The sequence below is a fragment of the Barbus barbus genome (assembly GCF_936440315.1).
Source record: "Barbus barbus genome assembly, chromosome: 20".
In the NCBI taxonomy this organism is placed as follows: domain Eukaryota; kingdom Metazoa; phylum Chordata; class Actinopteri; order Cypriniformes; family Cyprinidae; genus Barbus; species Barbus barbus.
In genome coordinates, this window is record NC_136748.1 from 23,230,351 (window position 1) to 23,250,674 (window position 20,324).

General features: G+C 37.1%; 1 protein-coding gene across 1 annotated transcript in view; it reads left to right on the forward strand.

Annotated features, from left to right (window-relative positions):
• The window catches only part of LOC306886550 (aarF domain-containing protein kinase 1-like), a gene marked incomplete at its 3' end in the record, with an annotated part of 120,008 nt that extends 103,636 nt beyond the window's left edge, over positions 1-16,372 (forward strand). Inside the window, exons 10-11 of the mRNA XM_079443737.1 lie at positions 9,001-9,194; positions 16,204-16,372. Coding sequence (XP_079299863.1) covers positions 9,001-9,194; positions 16,204-16,372 — 363 coding nt within the window. The remainder of the gene's footprint in view (positions 1-9,000; positions 9,195-16,203) is intronic.
• Between the last annotated feature and the right edge of the window lie 3,952 nt (positions 16,373-20,324).

Genomic DNA, 20,324 nt, shown 5'->3' on the forward strand with positions numbered 1-20,324 from the left:
CGCAGCAGAAATCGAGACTCATCAGACCAGGCAGCGTTTTTCCAATCTTCTATTGTTCAATTTTGGTGAGCCTTTGCGAATTGTAGCCTCCGTTTCCAGTTCTTAGCTGACAGGAGCGGCATCCAGTTTGGTCTTCTACTGCTGTAGCCCATCTGCTTCAGGGTTCGACGTGTTGTGCGTTCAGAGATGGTATTCTGCATACCTTGGTTGTAACAAGTGGTTATTTGAGTTACTGTTGCCTTTCTATCATCTCTAACCAGTCTTCCCATTCTCCTCTGACCTCTGACATCAACAAGGCATTTTTGTCCACACAACTGCCGCTCGGACCATTCTCTGTAAACCCTAGAGATGGTTGTGCGTGAAAATCCCAGTAGATCAGCAGTTTTTGAAATACTCAGACCAGCCCATCTGGCACCAACAACCATTCCACGTTCAAAGTCACTTAAATCCCCTTTCTTCCCCATTCTGATGCTCGGTTTGAACTTCAGCAAGTCGTCTTCACCACATCTAGATGCCAAAATGCATTGAGTTGCTGCCATGTGATTGGCTGATTAGCAATTTGTGTTACCAAGCAATTGAACAGGTGTACCTAATAAAGTGGCCGGTGAGTGTGTGTATATATATACAGTATATACATATACGTATATATGTATGTGTGTGTGTGTGTGTATGTATGTGTATATATATATATATATATATATATATATATATACACACACACACACACACACACACACACACACACACACACACATATTATATATATTATATTTAGTCATTTAGTGGATGCTTTTATCCAAAGCGACTTACAAATCAGGACAATGGAAATCAAAATCAAAAGAGCAATATGCAAGTACTATGACAAGTCAATAAATAAGTCATAAACAATAGATAAGTCAATAATCAAGTCATAAATAATATACACGTGTGTTGTTTTGTTTAATAGTTTGTAAGTTTAAGCGTTTTTGGTAAGCATGGCCTGCTAAGCATACTCAGTTTGCGTCCTTAAAGGCCTATATGTGAGTAATGAGTTGTGGTGGCAGGACGAAATGCCTCCCTCCTGTGTAATTGCCTTTGTGCTTATCCCAGGGGAGAGCTTTTTTTTGGCTTATCATAGCACTGTCCTCGCTGTTCAGCCCCATGTCTCATAATGTTTGCCCCGCAGCGGCATATGGTCGAGGGAGAGGCAGTTTGACCTGTCTGCTATATAAACCTATATGTTAGCATGTCCAGGTCTCCCGTGGTCAGCTGTTTTTATCTGTCCATCAGAGAAGAGCAGATTCAGAGTTAACAGAAGGATATTTCTGTTATCTATTTAACAGTACCCTTCAGTACCTAATGTTGAGCCTCATGCTTTGTGACAGGGGCACACACACTCAGCTAAAAGAAAACTTAAGCTCTCCTCTGAGTGGCTCTGGCCTTTTTATTTGGCGGACAGCTATAGAAAGTTGGGTTGTCCTGGTGTGGCTTACTGTCAGAAAGCTGTGTTCTGAGTAGTCCTCCGTCCAGCGAGCTTGCATTTAAGCAATTAAATAAATTTCTGATGTGTAAAGAATTTAATAGTTACCAACCTCCCTTCATGTACACAGTCTCATAAATCTTGACTACTACTAACCCCGCTGACGTTATTAACAACCGCAGCTTTCGTAAACGTGTATTAAATGCACCGCGCTTGCGTACGTTCTCAGTGGATGAGTAAAGATGTGACATTTTAATTCCATTTACAGTAGATGTTTCTTCTTTGGTCTGTGCAGTCGGATGGTCACAGTAAAATCAAATCATAACCCAGACATTTTCCATAGCTTTTCTTGGTATTAATGCTTGAAAGGTCTCAGGCATATTGTTTCAATGTGGAACAAATTCACTTCAAGGTTTGTTGGTTTAGCCTCAAGTTAGCTGAGTTTTTAGTTTTTTAGTTTTGTTTTGATATTCTTTTTCAAAAAGTAAACGGTGTCTGTTTGCGCTTATCAGCATTTGCCCAAGTCAGCTTGGTATTTATTGTACCTCTGGGCCATTTTCCAAAATAGAAAAGTACCTCCACCTCGTCTGTCTTCAAAATTTCAAGTATTTATTTAGTTATTTTCAATCCTGTAAAGCATTCAGACACAATTACTACTTTGAGGTAATTAAAAAATGTTTTGTTTCTGCATCATCCAGTTTTAGTATATGTTAGTGGCCCAGAAACACTGTACATGTAAACATGTAGTTTTGCATTTTGCATTTAGAAATGTCATTAAACAAATTCACATTTTTATATAATAAATATCCCTGAAATGTAATTTAGCATATTTGTACTACGCATTTCATTTTTTTTTTTTTTTTGGATCTGGCATATTTGTTACTTCTGTACAATAAACAGTTCTGGTACTATGTTGATTTAGTTGATGTAAACGCATTAGTGTATAAAATATTTACAAAGTCTTCCAAAGTATTCACTTTTCAGATTTTTGGTATTCTTTTGAAAAAGTTTTGATGCGCAGATCATTTACTTATTTTTTAAATATCAATTTAATGTCTGAATAACTGCTAATCGTATTGCAGTTATTCAGACTGATAGAAATGCATTGTTTTAAAATCTTTTTGTGCATGTTTCTTGCTTATTTGTGCCACATATTGGTCTTTACTCAGATCAGAAGGTGGCTTCCTCTACATTTCTCCAAATCTCCCAATGGCCCTCCATTCGCTTGATCAGATTGACCCATTTCCTCAGTGCCTTGATACAGAAAGCTGCTAAGCGGCTAATCCTTTTATGTAGTGATTTTGACTCCTCACGGGGATGAAATGGAATGTGTATTTGAAGCACTCGTGAATATGCAGAAGGACCGTCGCATTGTTATTTTAACGTCCTCTCCCTTATTTCCTCCTAGGGCAAGCTGTGAATTTTTCTTCATTAAGTATTCGACTGAGGGCTGACTATCAATCTCAATGCTCCTGAATGCTGACTGATTTGATGGGTAGCGACTCCGTTGGCCGGTTAGTTATGTGCAGTCCTGGGCCTTCTCTGGCTGCTCACCAAGATCCCCAGAGGGAGGGCCGCTAGGACATGACCATATTCTCAACTTCTACTTGTACCGAGCAGGCAGAGATAGAGAGAGGCATGGCTAATCAGGACTGTGTCTCTCTCCAGCTGTCTGAGCTGGTAGCATGACACAGTCGGTCTGTCTCTGATTTTGTCCAATTCACGTTCACACAGAGCGATTGACCCTTATATGCAGTGCACCACGTCCGCCAAAGAGTCATCAGGGGACAATGGTGCATGAACGGAGCAGCGGGGTGACTTACCTCATGATTACCCCTCGTCTTTAAAGTGGAGAGATGCCTTGTAGTTGAACTTTGAAGTGCAGACTAACTTCAAAAGCAGAAGGCGAAAGCAGAGAGATGGGGCCCAGCTGATGAAAGGCAGAATGCGTCATCAGGCATGTAAAAAAAATACGGAGAATAATAATACGCAACATGACACTGAGTTACTCTTCATGTAAACTAAACTAATAAAGTAAAAAAACTCAGGCTGAAAGGCCTGAAGATTAAGCTTTACAATAGAAGCAATCAAAACCAACAAAAGAGCAATAATATGTAAGTGCTGTGATAAGTCTTGTAGCAAGTTTTTTTTTAATAAAAGAAATGAATAATAAAAGAAAAGAAAACAAGTAGATAGAATAGAAAGAGAATAGAGAAAACTATTGTTAGAGGGTCAATTTTTTTTAATAAATAAAAAGACAAGTTGAAAGAACAACGGAAAGGGAAAGGGAAGTGATGTGTGGCCAAGTATGGTGACCCATACTCTGAATTTGTGCTCTGCATTTAACCCATCCAAGTGTACATACAGTAGTGAACATACACCCGGAGCAGTGGGCAGTCGTGGTATTGAGGGTGGAGAGAGTGTTGGTTATTCACTCCCCCACTTACAATCCCTGCCGGACCTGAGACTCAAACCCACGACCTTTGGGTTACAAGTCCAACTCTCTATCCATTATCTATTATTATTTGAGTGATCCTTTTCTATCTAGCTAGCTAAATATGTTTAACATGTGAATTCTTGCTAAATATGCAGTTATATTACAGGTCGTTTGCATGAATTGTACTCGTGATGGAGCGGTGATGGAGCACTCTTGGAGCGAGTGAAAACCACAACGCTCCGACTTTTACAACATCCGCTTCTCGCTCCATTCACAATCACACCACTCCGCTCTGCTCCCATACTCTGATTGTGTGTAACTGTTGCTGTCATGACAGATCTATTTCAGAACCACCCGCTGTCAAAATAATCTGGCTACGGGCACGGGCCAAATATTATTGCTGGCGGGCCACTTATGGCCCGCGGGCCGCCTGTTGCCGACCACTGCTCTAGGGTATGGGCTTTACATTCGTTCAAAAAATGAGGGGTGGCAATCTCTTAGTGGGCTTTTAATCCGAACAGAGATGGGGGAAATTGAACAGGCCCATAGTCATTCTTGGACTATAACCATCTATGCTGCACCACAGGAAACAAAGCAGTGAGCCTGTCAAGTTAGTCTTTCTTTAAAGAGAATATGTGCACATGGATGGAGCGCATGTGTCACTGTCTTATTGTTGCCGCAAGTGGTGGGATATATATATGCAGAGAGATGTGGGGGCATATGGGTTGGATGTTGGAGCAGTAGCTTGAGGTCATAGACCAAGTGTTCAGTGTCCTATTTTAATCCGAACGCCTCACTTCTGCTCGCTGCTGCTACCGGCGCCTGTAAATCCCACCCTAGCGATAGCAAATTTAAATCCACTTAATTTAGCACTTAATCCCCCCCTCCTCCAACAAAATTTTAGAGATTGAGATTTAAGGATTAAATAGATAAATGGACAGGAAAATGGAGCTTGCACATGTTTTTCAAGCTCAAGCACAGCAATCAGTTATTAAAATACTGTTGCTGCTGGAGTGCACTTGGATGACTTTTTATCCTGCCAAGGAACCAAAATTTCTGGGAACTCTCTTTTGGGAAATTGTCTTTGCATTGACTTCCCTTTTATAACAGAACATGTTTGGGATTTTGACACCCTGACCTGCTTTGCTGCTTACTTTAGGTGATTGCCAATGTTTGATGAAAATCCTTTCAGATGTTCTGACCAATGGCTGTGAATCTAGATTGCAGTTGTACAGTTTGCACTTCGTCTCTCATATTAATTTTCTAGAAAAGGATTTAACCTTCACGTCAGGCTTCCGTCTGAACTTAATCCAAAGATTGAGTCATGTGACTTAATATAAAAATGCTCAAGTTCTTTTCTGAAAGAGGCTACATTATACTCTTTCATGGCAGTTTTTCCTTGATATCCACTTAATACATTAGTTTCTTATGCCCAAAGCAGTCTGAATCTACATTTGCTTGACCAGTTTATATTATCTGTGTAATGCTCTTTTGGATATAAACAACTTCTGTTATGATTAGCTAACATTCTGTGTTCCAGTCTTCTTGTTGCTGTTGTTTATCAGATCAGCATGTGTTCATTAATGGTTAATGGTAAAATACTGTGTTTAGCTGCTACTGAATCAGTGCACAGCAGGCACTGCCTAGTGTGGTCAGACTCTTCATAGACTTATTTGAGAGGGTTCTTTAGTGATTCAAAACCATAGTATGGTCCAAATGATTCCTAAATGAATGACTTCTAGGAACCAGTTCTTTTAAGTCCATCAAAAACTATTTAGTGCGACCAGTGCAGTCCGTTTTCCCAAACAAGTGACTCTTATGAATCGGTTCTTTTTAGCGAATCAGAAACATACAGTGTGACCAAAGCATACATTCTGGGTAAATCTAAATCAAAACTTGCAGTTATACAGCTCTTTGTGCTTTGTGTCCTACAATGTTTTCACTTTGTAATACTATAGGCTTATGCTTTTGCAAAGACTAAATGAAATTGAATTGCCATAATCGAGGTTTGTGATTTTTATCACTTGGTCTGCTGGACAGTGGAATTAATAGCTGTTAATGCTAATTACCACTGTTGTCAAACCTCGGCTGAACTGGAGTCCACAGATCTTTTTAGTGAATAAAAAACATACAGTGTGACCAGTTTAGTCCAATTGCCAAACAAGTGACCCATATGAATCGGTTCTTTTTAGTGAATCAAAACCATACAGTGCGATCAGTGCATTCCAATTTCTGAACATATGACTCTGAGTTTGTTCTTTGGAGTGAATCAAAACCACAGCGCATAAAGTTTACAGTTATGTTGCACATATTGTAAGAGTTGGTTGTTCACATTTTTGTTTTAGTATTGGTATCTAATATAGTCAGTAGTTAAGGCTAATTGTTGGATTGTCTCAATAGCATCAATACAAATTTTGCAAGAACTTTTATTTATTCCGGAAATAACCTCATTTGGCTAAATGGAACTACAATTATTAAATTATGATTTCCATTTCTAAAAGGCTCTGATATGTAAATGTGGGTGGTGATGTGTTAATGCGCTCATGGTTCAGAATGACTTGGTCAGCTTTGATTCTATTAGTGGTCTTGATCATTCTGTTCCTCTGGGCCTGTTTTCTCATCTTGCTGGTACACATATTGTATGGTCACTGCCTCCATTATTACAGAGACATGTGTTTGGCATTGAGGCAGCTCTACACCTGTCCTGGCTGTTGCAGCAGCTTGTTGTGGGCCCTGAGCTGCTGGGGGTCTTCATGGGTCTCTGCAGGCCCCAGACCTGTCTCTTGGCTCCTGGCCCTCTCAGGATAGATTAGCCCTGAAGAGCCAGACACAACCAGGTCGATGCCAACTTGGGAGCTATGCCCATGTGATACCATCAGGGGCCGCTTGCATGAACAATTGGATCTTAATATAATACATTATTATTATATATTGGTAGTATGATCTAATTTTGAAGAACATTGAGCGTTTTGCACTCAGGTTGTTGGTCCCTTCGTCCTTATGATTCTTTTGAGTATGTGTACACTCTGTGAAGTGAGGTTGTTTCAGGACAGGACACAGGGTGTCTGAAATGTTCAGCCGAACCCATCTACTGTCACATTCACCTCGGCAGCTCTTCACACCACAGCCAAGCACAGCCGTGAGCAGAAAATACTTCAGTGCCATCGCAACCCATATGTAGTGTAACCCTATCATTTTGGTTTATAGAGACTTTAAACATGTTTCAAAAGAACATTATCTGGAACAACCTCGGGTTCTTGTGAGGTTTCAACATGCAGCCATTTAGTTACTAGTCCAGATATTTAACCACTTGGCTGCTGATTCTAAATCTAAATCAAAACTTGCAGTCATACGGCTCTTTGTGCTTTGTGTCCTACAATGTTGTAACTTTGTGGTACTATAGGCTTTTGCTTTTGCAAGGACTAAATGAAGTTGAATTGCCTTAACTGAGGTTTGGGGTTGTTAATTGTGATTAGTTTTTTTTGTTTTTGTTTTTGAACAATGGAATTAATAGCTGTTAATGCAAATTGCCACTGTTGTCAAACTTAAGTTGAACTAGAGTCCACAGATTTTCATAACAGTAATATTTTTTCTGTACTGTCAGTGTGTATGTTGAGTTGTCCATTATTATTAATTTTCAGCCATTTTTGTGAAGCATATATATATATATATATATATATATATATATATATATATATATACACACACACACACACACACACACACACACACACACACACACACACACATGCTAAATTTGTGCTCAGTCAAATTTTTACAAATTTTTTAAAAAGTTTTATTATGCCCACTAAAGCAGCATTTATTTGATAAAAAATACAGTGAAATTAGCAATATTGTTGAATATTAATATACGTTTTCTGTATTAATATCTTGTAAAATGTCATTTATTTTTGTAATGGTAGAGCTGAATTTTCAGCAGCCATTAATCCAGTTTTCGGTGTCACATAGAAATCATGTGGTATGCTGATTTACATTTTTTATTATTATCAGTGTTGAAAACAGTTGTGCTGCTTAATATATTTTTGTGAAAACAATGCTACAAGTTTCTTTAAACTGAATGTTTAAAAACAACATTTGTTTGAAATAGAAATCTTGGTAACATTAATAATGGTACATAAACAGTGCTAAAAGTGCTCAGATCTAGTCTCAGATGCTAAATGTGAATTAAAAAATTAAAATGGTTATACATAGTTAGGAATTAACATGCTTAACTGCTTCCCATACTGTATGTTTTTGTTGTTGATGTCAAAGGCTGCGTGTTTTGTCCAAAAAAGACATTAAAAGAAAGAATGAATGAATGAATCTTAATTTTAAAAATCTATTAAATTGAATGAATGAATAAAAAAATACATAAAATATAAAATAAATTAAAAATGAAATAAGTAAGTAAGGTAAATTACAGCATACTGCTTAGTCAGAGACTATACAGGTATAAAGATCTGCTTACAGCCTGGACTTGAATGTGGCTACTGTTGACATCTTGTGGGATCTTATTTTTCCAGTCAGGCAGGGGGAGGAAGGGAGGTCTTCATGCCTGATTACTAATAAAAATTTGCCGGGAGTATCAACTCAGGGGGCTGATGTTGCTGAAGTGACAGAGCCAAAATAGCTAATCTTCACAGTCGCAGTTTCAAGCACTTAGTTTCTCAGTTGTCTGTGAAATAAGCTACTCCATTTCCCTGCACCCTGCTCTCTCTCTCTCTTTCACACACACACTGTTCCCTGCACTCTGCCTCCCACTACTGAATATTGTAATAACTTATTTAGGTGGGCGTGCCTTTAGAAAAGCAAGGCTTTACTTACTTTTACTTTTACTTTTAGTCATTTAGCAGACGCTTTTATCCAAAGCGACTTACAAATAAGAAAATCATTTTAAGGCTAGAGATAATCTCTTATGTAGTCTACTTAAAAGACTAGCCCCAAAATTAAATTATCTCATTATTTATTTAAATGTCATTATAAACCCCTTTGTATGACTTTTATCAAGGCACATTTTCGGTTCAATATAATATCATAGTATCAGAATAATATACTCTTAAAATAGTGTAACCTTCTAACACCACTGTTTTGTTTTACCTCCCAGGATGTGGAGATCCGAACGAATGCGGCGCTGTACCTCCCTCAGATCAGTGAGCTGCTGAACCGGGTTCCCCGACAGATGCTGCTGCTTCTGAAAACCAACGACCTGCTGAGAGGCATAGAGACTATCCTGCAGACCAGAGCCAGCTCCAGCTCCTTCATCAGTATGTCCCGCTGCTGTACTCGTGCCATTGCCAGGTAAGACACCACCGACAGCAAAGTGGTTGCCATTTCATTTTTCAAGATAAGGATGGATGGATGGATGGATGGATGGATGGATGGAATCTCTCATGTAAATGTTGTTTTTATGAACTTGCTATTTTTCAAATTCTGAAAAAAAAAAACATTTATCTTGGATTTTACAAAATTATTTAGCAGCACAACTGTGTTCAACATTGATAATAGTAGGAAATGTTTCTTGAGAACCCAAATTAGCTGCTTAGAATGATTTCTGAAGGATCATGTGGCACTAAAGACTGTAATGATGCTGAAAACTGACATTTAATTGAAAAAAAAGTCATAATAATAAATAAATCATAATAAATAAATAAATAAATCATAATAATTATTATAAAATGACATAATATTACTGTTTTACTGTATTTGTTTTTTTTTTGTTTTTTTGCTTTTTTTCAAGTAAATGCTTTCTAATAATTATTTAAAACTGATTTGGAATATTGATCATATAATATACAGGTCCTTTTCAAAAAATTAGCATATTGTGATAAAGTTAATTATTTTCTGTAATGTACTGATAAACATTAGACTTTCATATATTTTAGATTCATTACAACACAACTGAAGTAGTTCAAGCCTTTTATTGTTTTAATATTGATGATTTTGGCATACAGCTCATGAAAACCCAAAATTCCTATCTCAATTAAAAAAATTAGCATATTTCATCCGACCAATAAAAGAAAAGTGTTTTTAATACAAAAAAAGTCAACCTTCAAATAATTATGTTCAGTTATGCACTCAATACTTGGTCAGGAATCCTTGTGCAGAAATGACTGCTTCAATGCGGCGTGGCATGGAGGCAATCAGCCTGTGGCACTGCTGAGGTGTTATGGAGGCCCAGGATGCTTCGATAGCGGCCTTAAGCTCATCCAGAGTGTTGGGTCTTGCGTCTCTCAACTTTCTCTTCACAATATCCCACAGATTCTCTATGGGGTTCAGGTCAGGAGAGTTGGCAGGCCAATTGAGCACAGTAATACCATGGTCAGTAAACCATTTACCAGTGGTTTTGGCACTGTGAGCAGGTGCCAGGTCGTGCTGAAAAATGAAATCTTCATCTCCATAAAGCTTTTCAGCAGATGGAAGCATGAAGTGCTCCAAAATCTCCTGATAGCTAGCTGCATTGACCCTGCCCTTGATAAAACACAGTGGACCAACACCAGCAGCTGACATGGCACCCCAGACCATCACTGACTGTGGGTACTTGACACTGGACTTCAGGCATTTTGGCATTTCCCTCTCCCCAGTCTTCCTCCAGACTCTGGCACCTTGATTTCCGAATGACATGCAAGATTTGCTTTCATCCGAAAAAAGTACTTTGGACCACTGAGCAACAGTCCAGTGCTGCTTCTCTGTAGCCCAGGTCAGGCGCTTCTGCCGCTGTTTCTGGTTCAAAAGTGGCTTGACCTGGGGAATGCGGCACCTGTAGCCCATTTCCTGCACACGCCTGTACACGGTGGCTCTGGATGTTTCTACTCCAGGCTCAGTCCACTGCTTCCGCAGGTCCCCCAAGGTCTGGAATCGGTCCTTCTCCAAAAATCTTCCTCAGGGTCCGGTCACCTCTTCTCGTTGTGCTGCTTTTTCTGCCACACTTTTTCCTTCCCACAGACTTCCCACTGAGGTGCCTTGATACAGCACTCTGGGAACAGCCTATTCGTTCAGAAATTTCTTTCTGTGTCTTTCCCTCTTGATTGAGGGTGTCAATGTTGGCCTTCTGGACAGCAGTCAGGTCGGCAGTCTTACCCATGATTGCGGTTTTGAGTAATGAACCAGGCTGGGAGTTTTTAAAAGCCTCAGGAATCTTTTGCAGGTGTTTAGAGTTAATTCGTTGATTCAGATGATTAGGTTAATAGCTCGTTTAGAGAACCTTTTCATGATATGCTAATTTTTTGAGATTGGGTTTTCATGAGCTGTATGCCAAAATCATCAATATTAAAACAATAAAAGGCTTGAACTACTTCAGTTGTGTTGTAATGAATCTAAAATATATAAAAGTCTAATGTTTATCAGTACATTACAGAAAATAATGAACTTTATCACAATATGCTAATTTTTTGAAAAGGACCTGTATATATATATATATATATATATATATTTATATATATAGTTTACATTCACCTTTCAGAATCTAAATTATTTTACCAAAATAAGAGGGATCATACAAAATGCATGTTATTGTTTATTTAGTACTGATCTGAATAATTTGTGGGACCTGAAGGATTTTTCTGAAGAACAGCAGGCAGTTTAACTGTTCAGGTCAAACAAGGGACTCATGAACAACTATCACTAAACAAAAAAATCACAACTGTGGATCATTCAGGTAACAACACAGTATAAAGGGGATGAAAGCTTTTGAACGTTTTTATAAATTCAACTATTATTTTCTGTTGTGGACTATATGTAAACATCTTTTATGTGAGATCTTTAATCTGATTCAGGTCATTACTAAATAAACAATAACATGCATTTTGTATGATCCCTCTTATTTTTGTAAAATAATTAACATGTTGCAGATTCTGAAAGGGGATGTAAACTTTTGACCTCAACTGTGTGTGTGTGTATATATATATATATATATATATCGTTTCTCTCTTTTAAGTCTCTTCTCTACTATTGTAAGGTTCTGCCGTATTCAGTGCCACATTACTTGAATAGTCACAAGGTTAGAGTTTCAGCAGCCGAATTAACCGGTTCCCACACTGGAGTGTGTCTGCTCTTAAACGCCTCATTCTCTCTGTTCAGTGGGCTCTCATTGGCTCATCTCTGCGTGTCTGCTGTGGAGCTCAAGTCCCTGATGTCATCTCAGTGCTCAAAGACAGTGTCATCTCTCTCACACCAGTAACCCACAGACACTATCCCACGCACCGCAGGAACTCTCGTTCATTTAAGCGGACTCTGTGGGACCTCACAGAGCATTTTAAATGCACTCAGACACACAGCCCCTCAGTCCAACCTCCCCCACCCTGAAATGAATACCACTATATTGTACTACATTGTACTTTCTAGAGCAGTGAGCAGTGATCATATTGATTTATTCTTACCATTCTAATGAAGAACATGATGATTGGAGGAGAAAATCGTTCAGATTTGAAGGAGGGCTCCTGACAGTTGTCTGCTCGTAAAGGATTTCAGCGTGATACAGAAAGAAAGAAGCACCCAGACATGAAACTCAATGTCGTCTGCCTCAGCGCCTCTTTATTAAAACCAAATGGCAGCAAAGTGCAGAATGCAGAATCTAAAATCCATTATCAATTGCTGTGCTCACAGAAACAGCAGATAGAGAAAGACAGACTCAGAGAAGTAACCGGACCATCACACAATGATTTAGTTTGATGTGAGCTGAAATGTTTGCAGTATCATCTATTACGTGAAGTTAGGTTTTTAAAGTACAAGCTGTAGGAATAGTTCATCCAAAAAAGAAAATTCTGCCATCATTTACCTGTAAGGCTGTCTTTTTTATTTGTGGATCAAAAAAGTAGACAATTGCTATGCAAGACTTGTCATACTACAAAAACACCAAAAAAAGATAAAGAAAATCAAATAAAATAAAAACTTAAGAAAAAAGTTAAAACAACTAGATTTTTTTGAAGTCTTCAGACTTCATACAACAGATTTGAAGAAAAAAAGCTTGCATCTAGCCTGTATCTGAATCCAGAATTTAAAAATGGCAATGCTGAAAAATCTATCAGATGGCTTGGAAAACTTGCTTTTGTGGTGTTTTTATCATTTTTTGGAGCTCCGCTGACTATGAACTGTCTATAAAATGACTCAAACCTTAGTGTTTTTGTGTCTCACAGATAAAATTAACAGCATATTTGTTTGGAACAATATGAAGGTGAGTAAATAATGACAGAATTTTCAATTTTAAATGAACTATTCCTTTAAAGAACAGACACACGAATCTTGTTCTTTCTTTGTAGTCTACACAACCCACTCACTTTTCTTTGAAACAGACACTGTGAAATAACTTCATGAAGAAATTAGGTTATTTTTCTTAGTCTCCCCATGAAAGCAAAGTGACATTAGCATTCATTCTGTAGCCTCACACTGTTAAGTATTATTTTCAGCCTCATTGTACAAGTGACTAATGCAATCCATGTGATCACGATTCTGGAGGTGTCCCTGCGTTTTTCAAAATACTTAATGGTGGCTAGAGAAAAAAGCATCTTTTCTTATCCTTTTGCATGTTTGATTAGCCTTTTTTAATCAGTATGTGCATTTGGTGATGGGTAAAATGCAGTGAGCCACTGTCCAACAACTTTAATACAGAATTCACAATTGGTTGAATATGGTCAAACTAACCACAAGTCCTAGCATTTCGAGTAACATTTTGTATCATCTTTCATTTGATAATTACAAATATTAGCCTATATGTTGAGTAACAGATCTGTTGTACATGGTCATTAAAATATAAATGAAAGTTTAATGACAGTTCTAACTACATGAATGTGCATTAACAATCTCTTAAACATATAATGTAATGTTTTTTTGTGTTATTAGTTCAAGTTATTGTAAGTTCAGAATTTGTGTGCACTTGCTTCTATTTTTTAAGTAAACAATGACCCACTTGAAAGGATTTTTTTGTAAAATTCTATTTGTGATGTATTTTGGCATTGTGATCGCTTCCCTAGAAATAAATACTTTCCAAGAAAGAGTATATGAACAGCAGTTAAATCTCTGAATTGCCATTTTGTAGTTCAGACATAATGTCAACTTCGATGGCGCTTTAGTCATAACCAAGCAAATAATTTAAGACTACTCAAGACTTATTTCTAGGTTTAGATGATTGATGTTAAGTTTTTTCATCCCCTCCATCAGACTTCATTTTTATTTTTTCTACCGACCACTGAGCCGCCCACATAGGATTGTTGGATATCATACGCAGTGAAGATCCCAGATGAAGGCAGAATGTTATGATATATTAATTTCAAATGTGCATTAATGCCTCTGCTTCCTGTGAAGGTAGTCATTTTCAGGTTTCGGACACATGCATGGTAATGAGGAACGAGGAGGACTGGAGGTGCATGCTGGGTTCACTCTTTCTGTCATTCTCTGTCTGCTGAGCTAGCTTAATAATTCATCTCCCGCTCAGCTGTGACAACATCCACTATATCTCATTTTGACATATTAAATATGGATAATTCACAAGATTCACCAAGTAATACTCTAGATATATATCTGCAGGATCTAAAATTAACTATAGTGCCACGTGTAAAAATTGGCTTTGGCTATAATCACTTACACACAGACACATTACACTACTGTTCAAAAGTTTGGGGTCAGTAAAATCTTTTTTGGAAGAAATTAATACTCATATTCAGCAAGGGTGGATCAAGTTGATCAAAAGTAAAAGTAGAGGCATTATAATGTTACAAAAAAATTTTTTTTTTTAAATAAATGCTGTTCTTTAGAACTTTATACTCATAATAGAATCCTGAAAAAAAGAATGTGTCGCAGTTTACAACAAATAAATAAAATAAAACACATACATACTCAGCTTTGCCATCTGAAGATTAGTTTGTTTTAAAATATGGTAAAAAAAAAAATAGAAAGCAGGTTACATTGTAATAATATTTCACAACATTACAATTTTTTATGGAAGGTGGTTTCAAATAAATAAATAGTGACTTTTTATCTCACATTTCAGACTTTTTCTCATAGTTGTGAATTTACATCTCACAATTCTGTTCTGACTTTTTCTTTTAATTCTGAGTTTACATCTTACAATTCCGTTTCTGCCATTAAATAAAAAAGGGTAATTGCGTCTTTTTATCTTTCAATTTTGAATTTATCTCAGAATTGTAAGTTTATATCTCACCTTTCTTGAGTTTTTATTCTGCATTTCTGAGTTTATATTTCAGAATTGCGAGGGGTAAACACAGGATTGGGGGGAAAGCAGAATTGTGAGATTAAAAAAACCTGCAATTACATTTTTTTTTTCAGAATCAGAATAAAGCTAATTCTGATTCTCAAAAAAAAAAAAAAAGACAGACAGAGATTGTGGAAATCCATTGTGGAAACAGGCTATAGTTTTACTGTATTTTTAATCAAATAAATGCAGCCTTTTGCAGCAAAAAGCTTAAAATCTTACTGGCTTGAAATTTTAGATTAGGTGTGTAGATTAGATTTTGCAGGAAAAACCTGCAACTTAAAAGTGTGTGTGTGTGTTTGTTATATTAATATAATTCTAAATCTACTTCTATGACTGGTAAGAAATATTTTGTTACATTTTCTCAGCTCAGTTCTCCTAGATTTGGCTTGTCTGGCAAAAACCTTTGGACCCTGTGGGCCGAGCATGCAACAAGTTACTGTTGACATTTTTGCAAGATTTCTGGCAAAGTAGGACGGATAATGATTCGTGACTGACTCCCGGGTTCCCATCAGTCCCTGCTTTCTGTTGTCAACCTGTATTCTGTTCATGCTGTCTCTGTGCTCCTGTCAGATGGTGGAAATGATACCAGCGTGACATCTCCAGCCTGACACAGCAGCTATGGTCTGAAAAGTCAAACTTGTCCACCTCAAAAAGCTTTGTACATTTCGAATACTCAGAAATTAGAGCGAATTTCACCATTACCCTCCTCTTATTTCTTTCTTTTTCCCAAGGGAACGTGTAAGGAAATTAATGTGATTTCACTTACTGTTTGTCAGTTCAAAGCTGTTCGCTGTGACAATGTGAGATGCATTCAGGAGAGCAGAGGAGTCGTTGTTTTCCCCCCAAGGACATCCCACTTACTACGGCCTTGACACTGCTGTCTCTCTCTCTGTCTGGCTCTCTCTCTCTCTCTCTCTCTCACACACACACACACTGTTAATATTACATGACCTAGTGTGGACTTTCTAAAGGTCCTCACTTATACCACGAAGCCCGAGCCAACACAATCTGAATCATTTACTTAAAGCAGTGTAATCTCACCTCTCCTCTACTGGATCTTAGTCTTTCTAATCTTTCTCTGTCTCTTTGCCTTTCTTTTAGACACAAGAGGAGTAAAACCAAGTCTCGGACCAGGCGACTGCAGATCTCTCTGTCTGAGCATTGGTCTCTGTGTCAGATAGATCTGTATGAACTTATGCTGTGGCTCCGCAGCTCCGCGCTGGCCAGATGGGTCTCTTACCTCCTCAACTGCCTGCCCTACACAAACTGAGAGCCTTAAACCAAGCCATTATGCCCTCTGTACTGAACTCAACACACTGCCCAAGTGCATTGTGGGTTGATCATGGACCGTTTTTAATAAGAGCTGAAAGTAAAAGAGTCATTTTTAACTTAACAGACAGCCATAGTCATGAAAGTTGACTGATCATGTGATTAATTAGTCATGTGATCAGTATGTGTGAGCAAATGCTCCATGCATGTTTAGTTTCTTTTAAAGTATCCAAGTGATATTTTTCACAGTACTGTAAGTAAGTTTGCATCATGCAGTATCTCAGACTTGTTAAATGACTTCTGGATTCAGCATTGAGCTCCCATGTGCATATCACGTCTCTGCGGAAAGTCTTCATTTTACATTCCTTCAGATTTCAGAACATATCAAACATTTTAATACAACAGTTACAGAATAACATAAAAAAATATAAGTCATTTATTTTGGGACTTTTTTTTATATATAAACTGTGGTTTATGTCATGCTGGATCAATAAATGGGAGTGTTTTTATTTTTTGTGTTTGTTTGCGGGTTTCCTTTTTTATCTTGTGTTTTATTGTGTCAAATTTCACATTAAATTAATTAATCTGTGAACCAAAACATCTTTTATGTGTAACAGAACAGATGAAAGTTTGAATAACATTAACGCTTCTCAATTCTGTACAGATAAGCGTATGGTGAGTAGGGGCTGTCAAAAGAAAATAAAGTAATTTATGACTTGTTTGCTGTGTTCTAGTCAGTGTTATTTTAGTATCATTCAAACACTATTATAGTTTAGAATATTTTGAAATATATTTTATTATTATATTTTCTGTTTTTATTTTTCCTTGCTTTTGTCAGTTTTAATGTTTTTTAATGTCTATATAGTTTTTTATGTTCTAGTTTTTAATTTGAGTTTATTTAGTTTTAGTTATTTTAGTACTTAAATATAAATACATGAAAATGAGAAATGCTGCCTTGCCAACTTCCTGAAATATTTTATTTTATTTCAGATAGTTTTATTTTAAGTGCTATTTTTTTTTTTTTTAGGTTTAGTTAAAGATAATATCTCTGATTCTATAGATCATCCAAACTCAAATGATGATCCTGTGTGACCTTAAATTTAATTAGCTATTTACTGAAAATGGTCCATGCCGCCATATTTACATTTTTAAAATAAGAATGACATTGACATTGGTCATGATGATCTGATCACGATGTATGAAGTTTGAATATGCGTAAATGTAAATTAAATGTATAGTGGAGTTTGGGCAGTCAGAGGGCAAGTTTTAGATCAATTACACCCTGTTCTTCCCTCCCAGGTTAGCTTTTTCAGGTTAGACCCCAGCTGAGGGGCCACAGGAGCGAGCATCACAGAAAAGCCCTCACTTCCCCCAGCCTGAAGGCAACAGCCAGCAATCAGGAAGTCCAAACCCCGCCATACTAATGCTCTCAGGCTAGAGAGCAGATTTTAGCTGCCAAGAATCGGATGATGGACGCAGTTATCTGCTCAACAAGTCTCTTCCACATCACTCTCTGCTCAGCTCACAGCTGAAACCAAATTGCTGAATCCCAGCTTCACCATCCACAATAATGTGTCATTTACAGTGTCCACAGTTAATCCTGTCAGGCACGAATTGCAGCTATAGTGTGTTTCCAGGAACCGTGCAAACTTGTAATTAATCATTTCTGTGAATGGGATACACTCAAATTGTGTAAGTGCACTATTACATTTTTTCTGTCCCCTTGATATTTGCTCTTTACAATCTCTGTTGTGTTATCCTTTTATCTGATGTGTTGTTGTTTGTCATGGGAAAATTGCCGTGGTTAGCAATAGCTGAGCTGAAGGGTGAGGCCCCAAAAGATGGAGGTAACTCTTAAAAAAAAAAAAACATTGTTATATGCATTCTTTTTTTATTCATTAATTGTAATGTATCTTAATGTGAATTACACATTATGATTATCACATAACTTCGATCCTATATATGCACACTAGTGTGTGTGGAATATAGCATCATTTTTTTCAATAATAAGTTTTAATAAATGTGCTTTTTGATGAAATGAAAATCATTCTTGAGGAATGATACTGCTGCTATCATATTCATATTTCTAACACAGAACACTTAATTGATGTACTGTTGTCTTCATCCCTCCTCTGCTTTGTCTTTCCTTCTCTTGATGAGTCAGAAATGGAAAATCTCTCTCCATCTCTCTCTGCTGAGTCAGAAAAGGCTGCTTTTTCCTTATCACTTTCTTTTAATCTCTTAATTAGACTCGACCTCTGTAGGCAAACACAGAGCCAACGTTAAGCCTGTGTCTGCCCAGAATAAAAAAAATCCATCCATCTTGATCAAAAAGCTGAGGCTGGAGCTGCCAAATGTAATCACCCTGGTAATAGGTCTGAAGTTTCCAGTGGGTCCAAAAGACGCCCAGCGTTTCTGTAAGGTGACCGGAGAAGTAGAAGTTCAGCTTCAGGTGTGTTCTTTGCTTTATTTTCAGTAAGGTTGCTGTAACTGTGCAAGCAAAACACTGGTATTTAATTGGTATATACTCCTCAATTGGTACTATACTCTTATTATTTTATTGTTCTCCACATTGTGACCTTTGCTCTTTCATTTCTGAAAATAAACTTTTAAGCAGCAGACAACTCTATAAATCACAAGCTATCTTATTTTACCTAAGATAATATTCTCTTGAATTGTATAACACTGAGAACCACAGTATTTAATAGTATTTATCTTTAATAAACAAAATATTCTGAGAAAAATCATTATAAATGTTCTGTTGATATGACTGTAATGTAGAATTAATGCAATCACAATGCACCAAATTTAAATGTGCACATATTCAAATTGCACAATTGCAAATTTAGAACCTTTCCAGAGAATATCAACATTAAGTTTAATCTGTTATTATGCAAAGCTTCAAAAAGCACTCAAACCATATGAACTGTGATACTTGCTGTGCTTTTTTTGCTGAAATCACTTACAGCAGATTCATTGTCAAAAAAAAAAACAACTGCAAATCAACAATAACAAATCTGTTTATAGCAATATGTTTCTTTAAAAATAAGAATGTGATGGTTTTGATGAATGTCATTTGTCCAGCAATTATATTATCAGTGGCTTTGTTGCTGTGGTATAGTGAGGGGAAGAAATAAGGCATAGGAAGTAAATTAAATGTCACAATCAATTGCCCCACATAGCAGAATGTAATCTCTTTACTTCCCTACGGATGAATGAAGGGGGAGTGCACCATTTACGCCACTGTACTATACTTAATGTTGCTTTTTTCTACCCAGTTATCCAGTTTTGTGTAGTGTTATCTTTGTATGTGTGTGTGTGTGTGTGTGTGTGTGTCATGGTGCACTGTATTTGTGAACACAATTACAAATCTTTTATTATACTAATATTTTGACCTTGACCTTACTCTCACATAAGGCAGAATATATACTGCTACTAAATGCTCAAATGTTTGTATCACTGCTTTCTCTTCTGTTAACCTGCTCAAAGCCTGTTAAGTCTTGGAACAAGCCCAACCAGAAGTGGGACATCCATATCTGTTCTCAAATGGTATTTTGGACTCTTTGCTTCCTCATTTCACATTTACCATAAAAATTTATATTATTAGGAGTTAAAGGAAATAGTTCACCCAGAAATGAGCATTTGCCGAAATGTTACTCACTCTCAGGTCATCCCAGATGTAGATGAGTTTGTTTCTTCATTAGATCCATTTTGGACAAATGTAGCATTACATTACTTGCTCACAAATGGATCCTCTGTAGTGAATGGGTGCCGTCAGAATGTGAGTTCAAACATCTGATGACAACATCACAATAATCCACAAGTAAGTCACTCAAATTCATCAATACGTCATTCTAACTTTTTTTTTTTTTTTTTTTTTTTTTTAGAGTTTTTAAGTTTTTAGCTAAAATGTGAGCCCTTAATCCATAATAACACTCCAGTGAAAAGTTTAT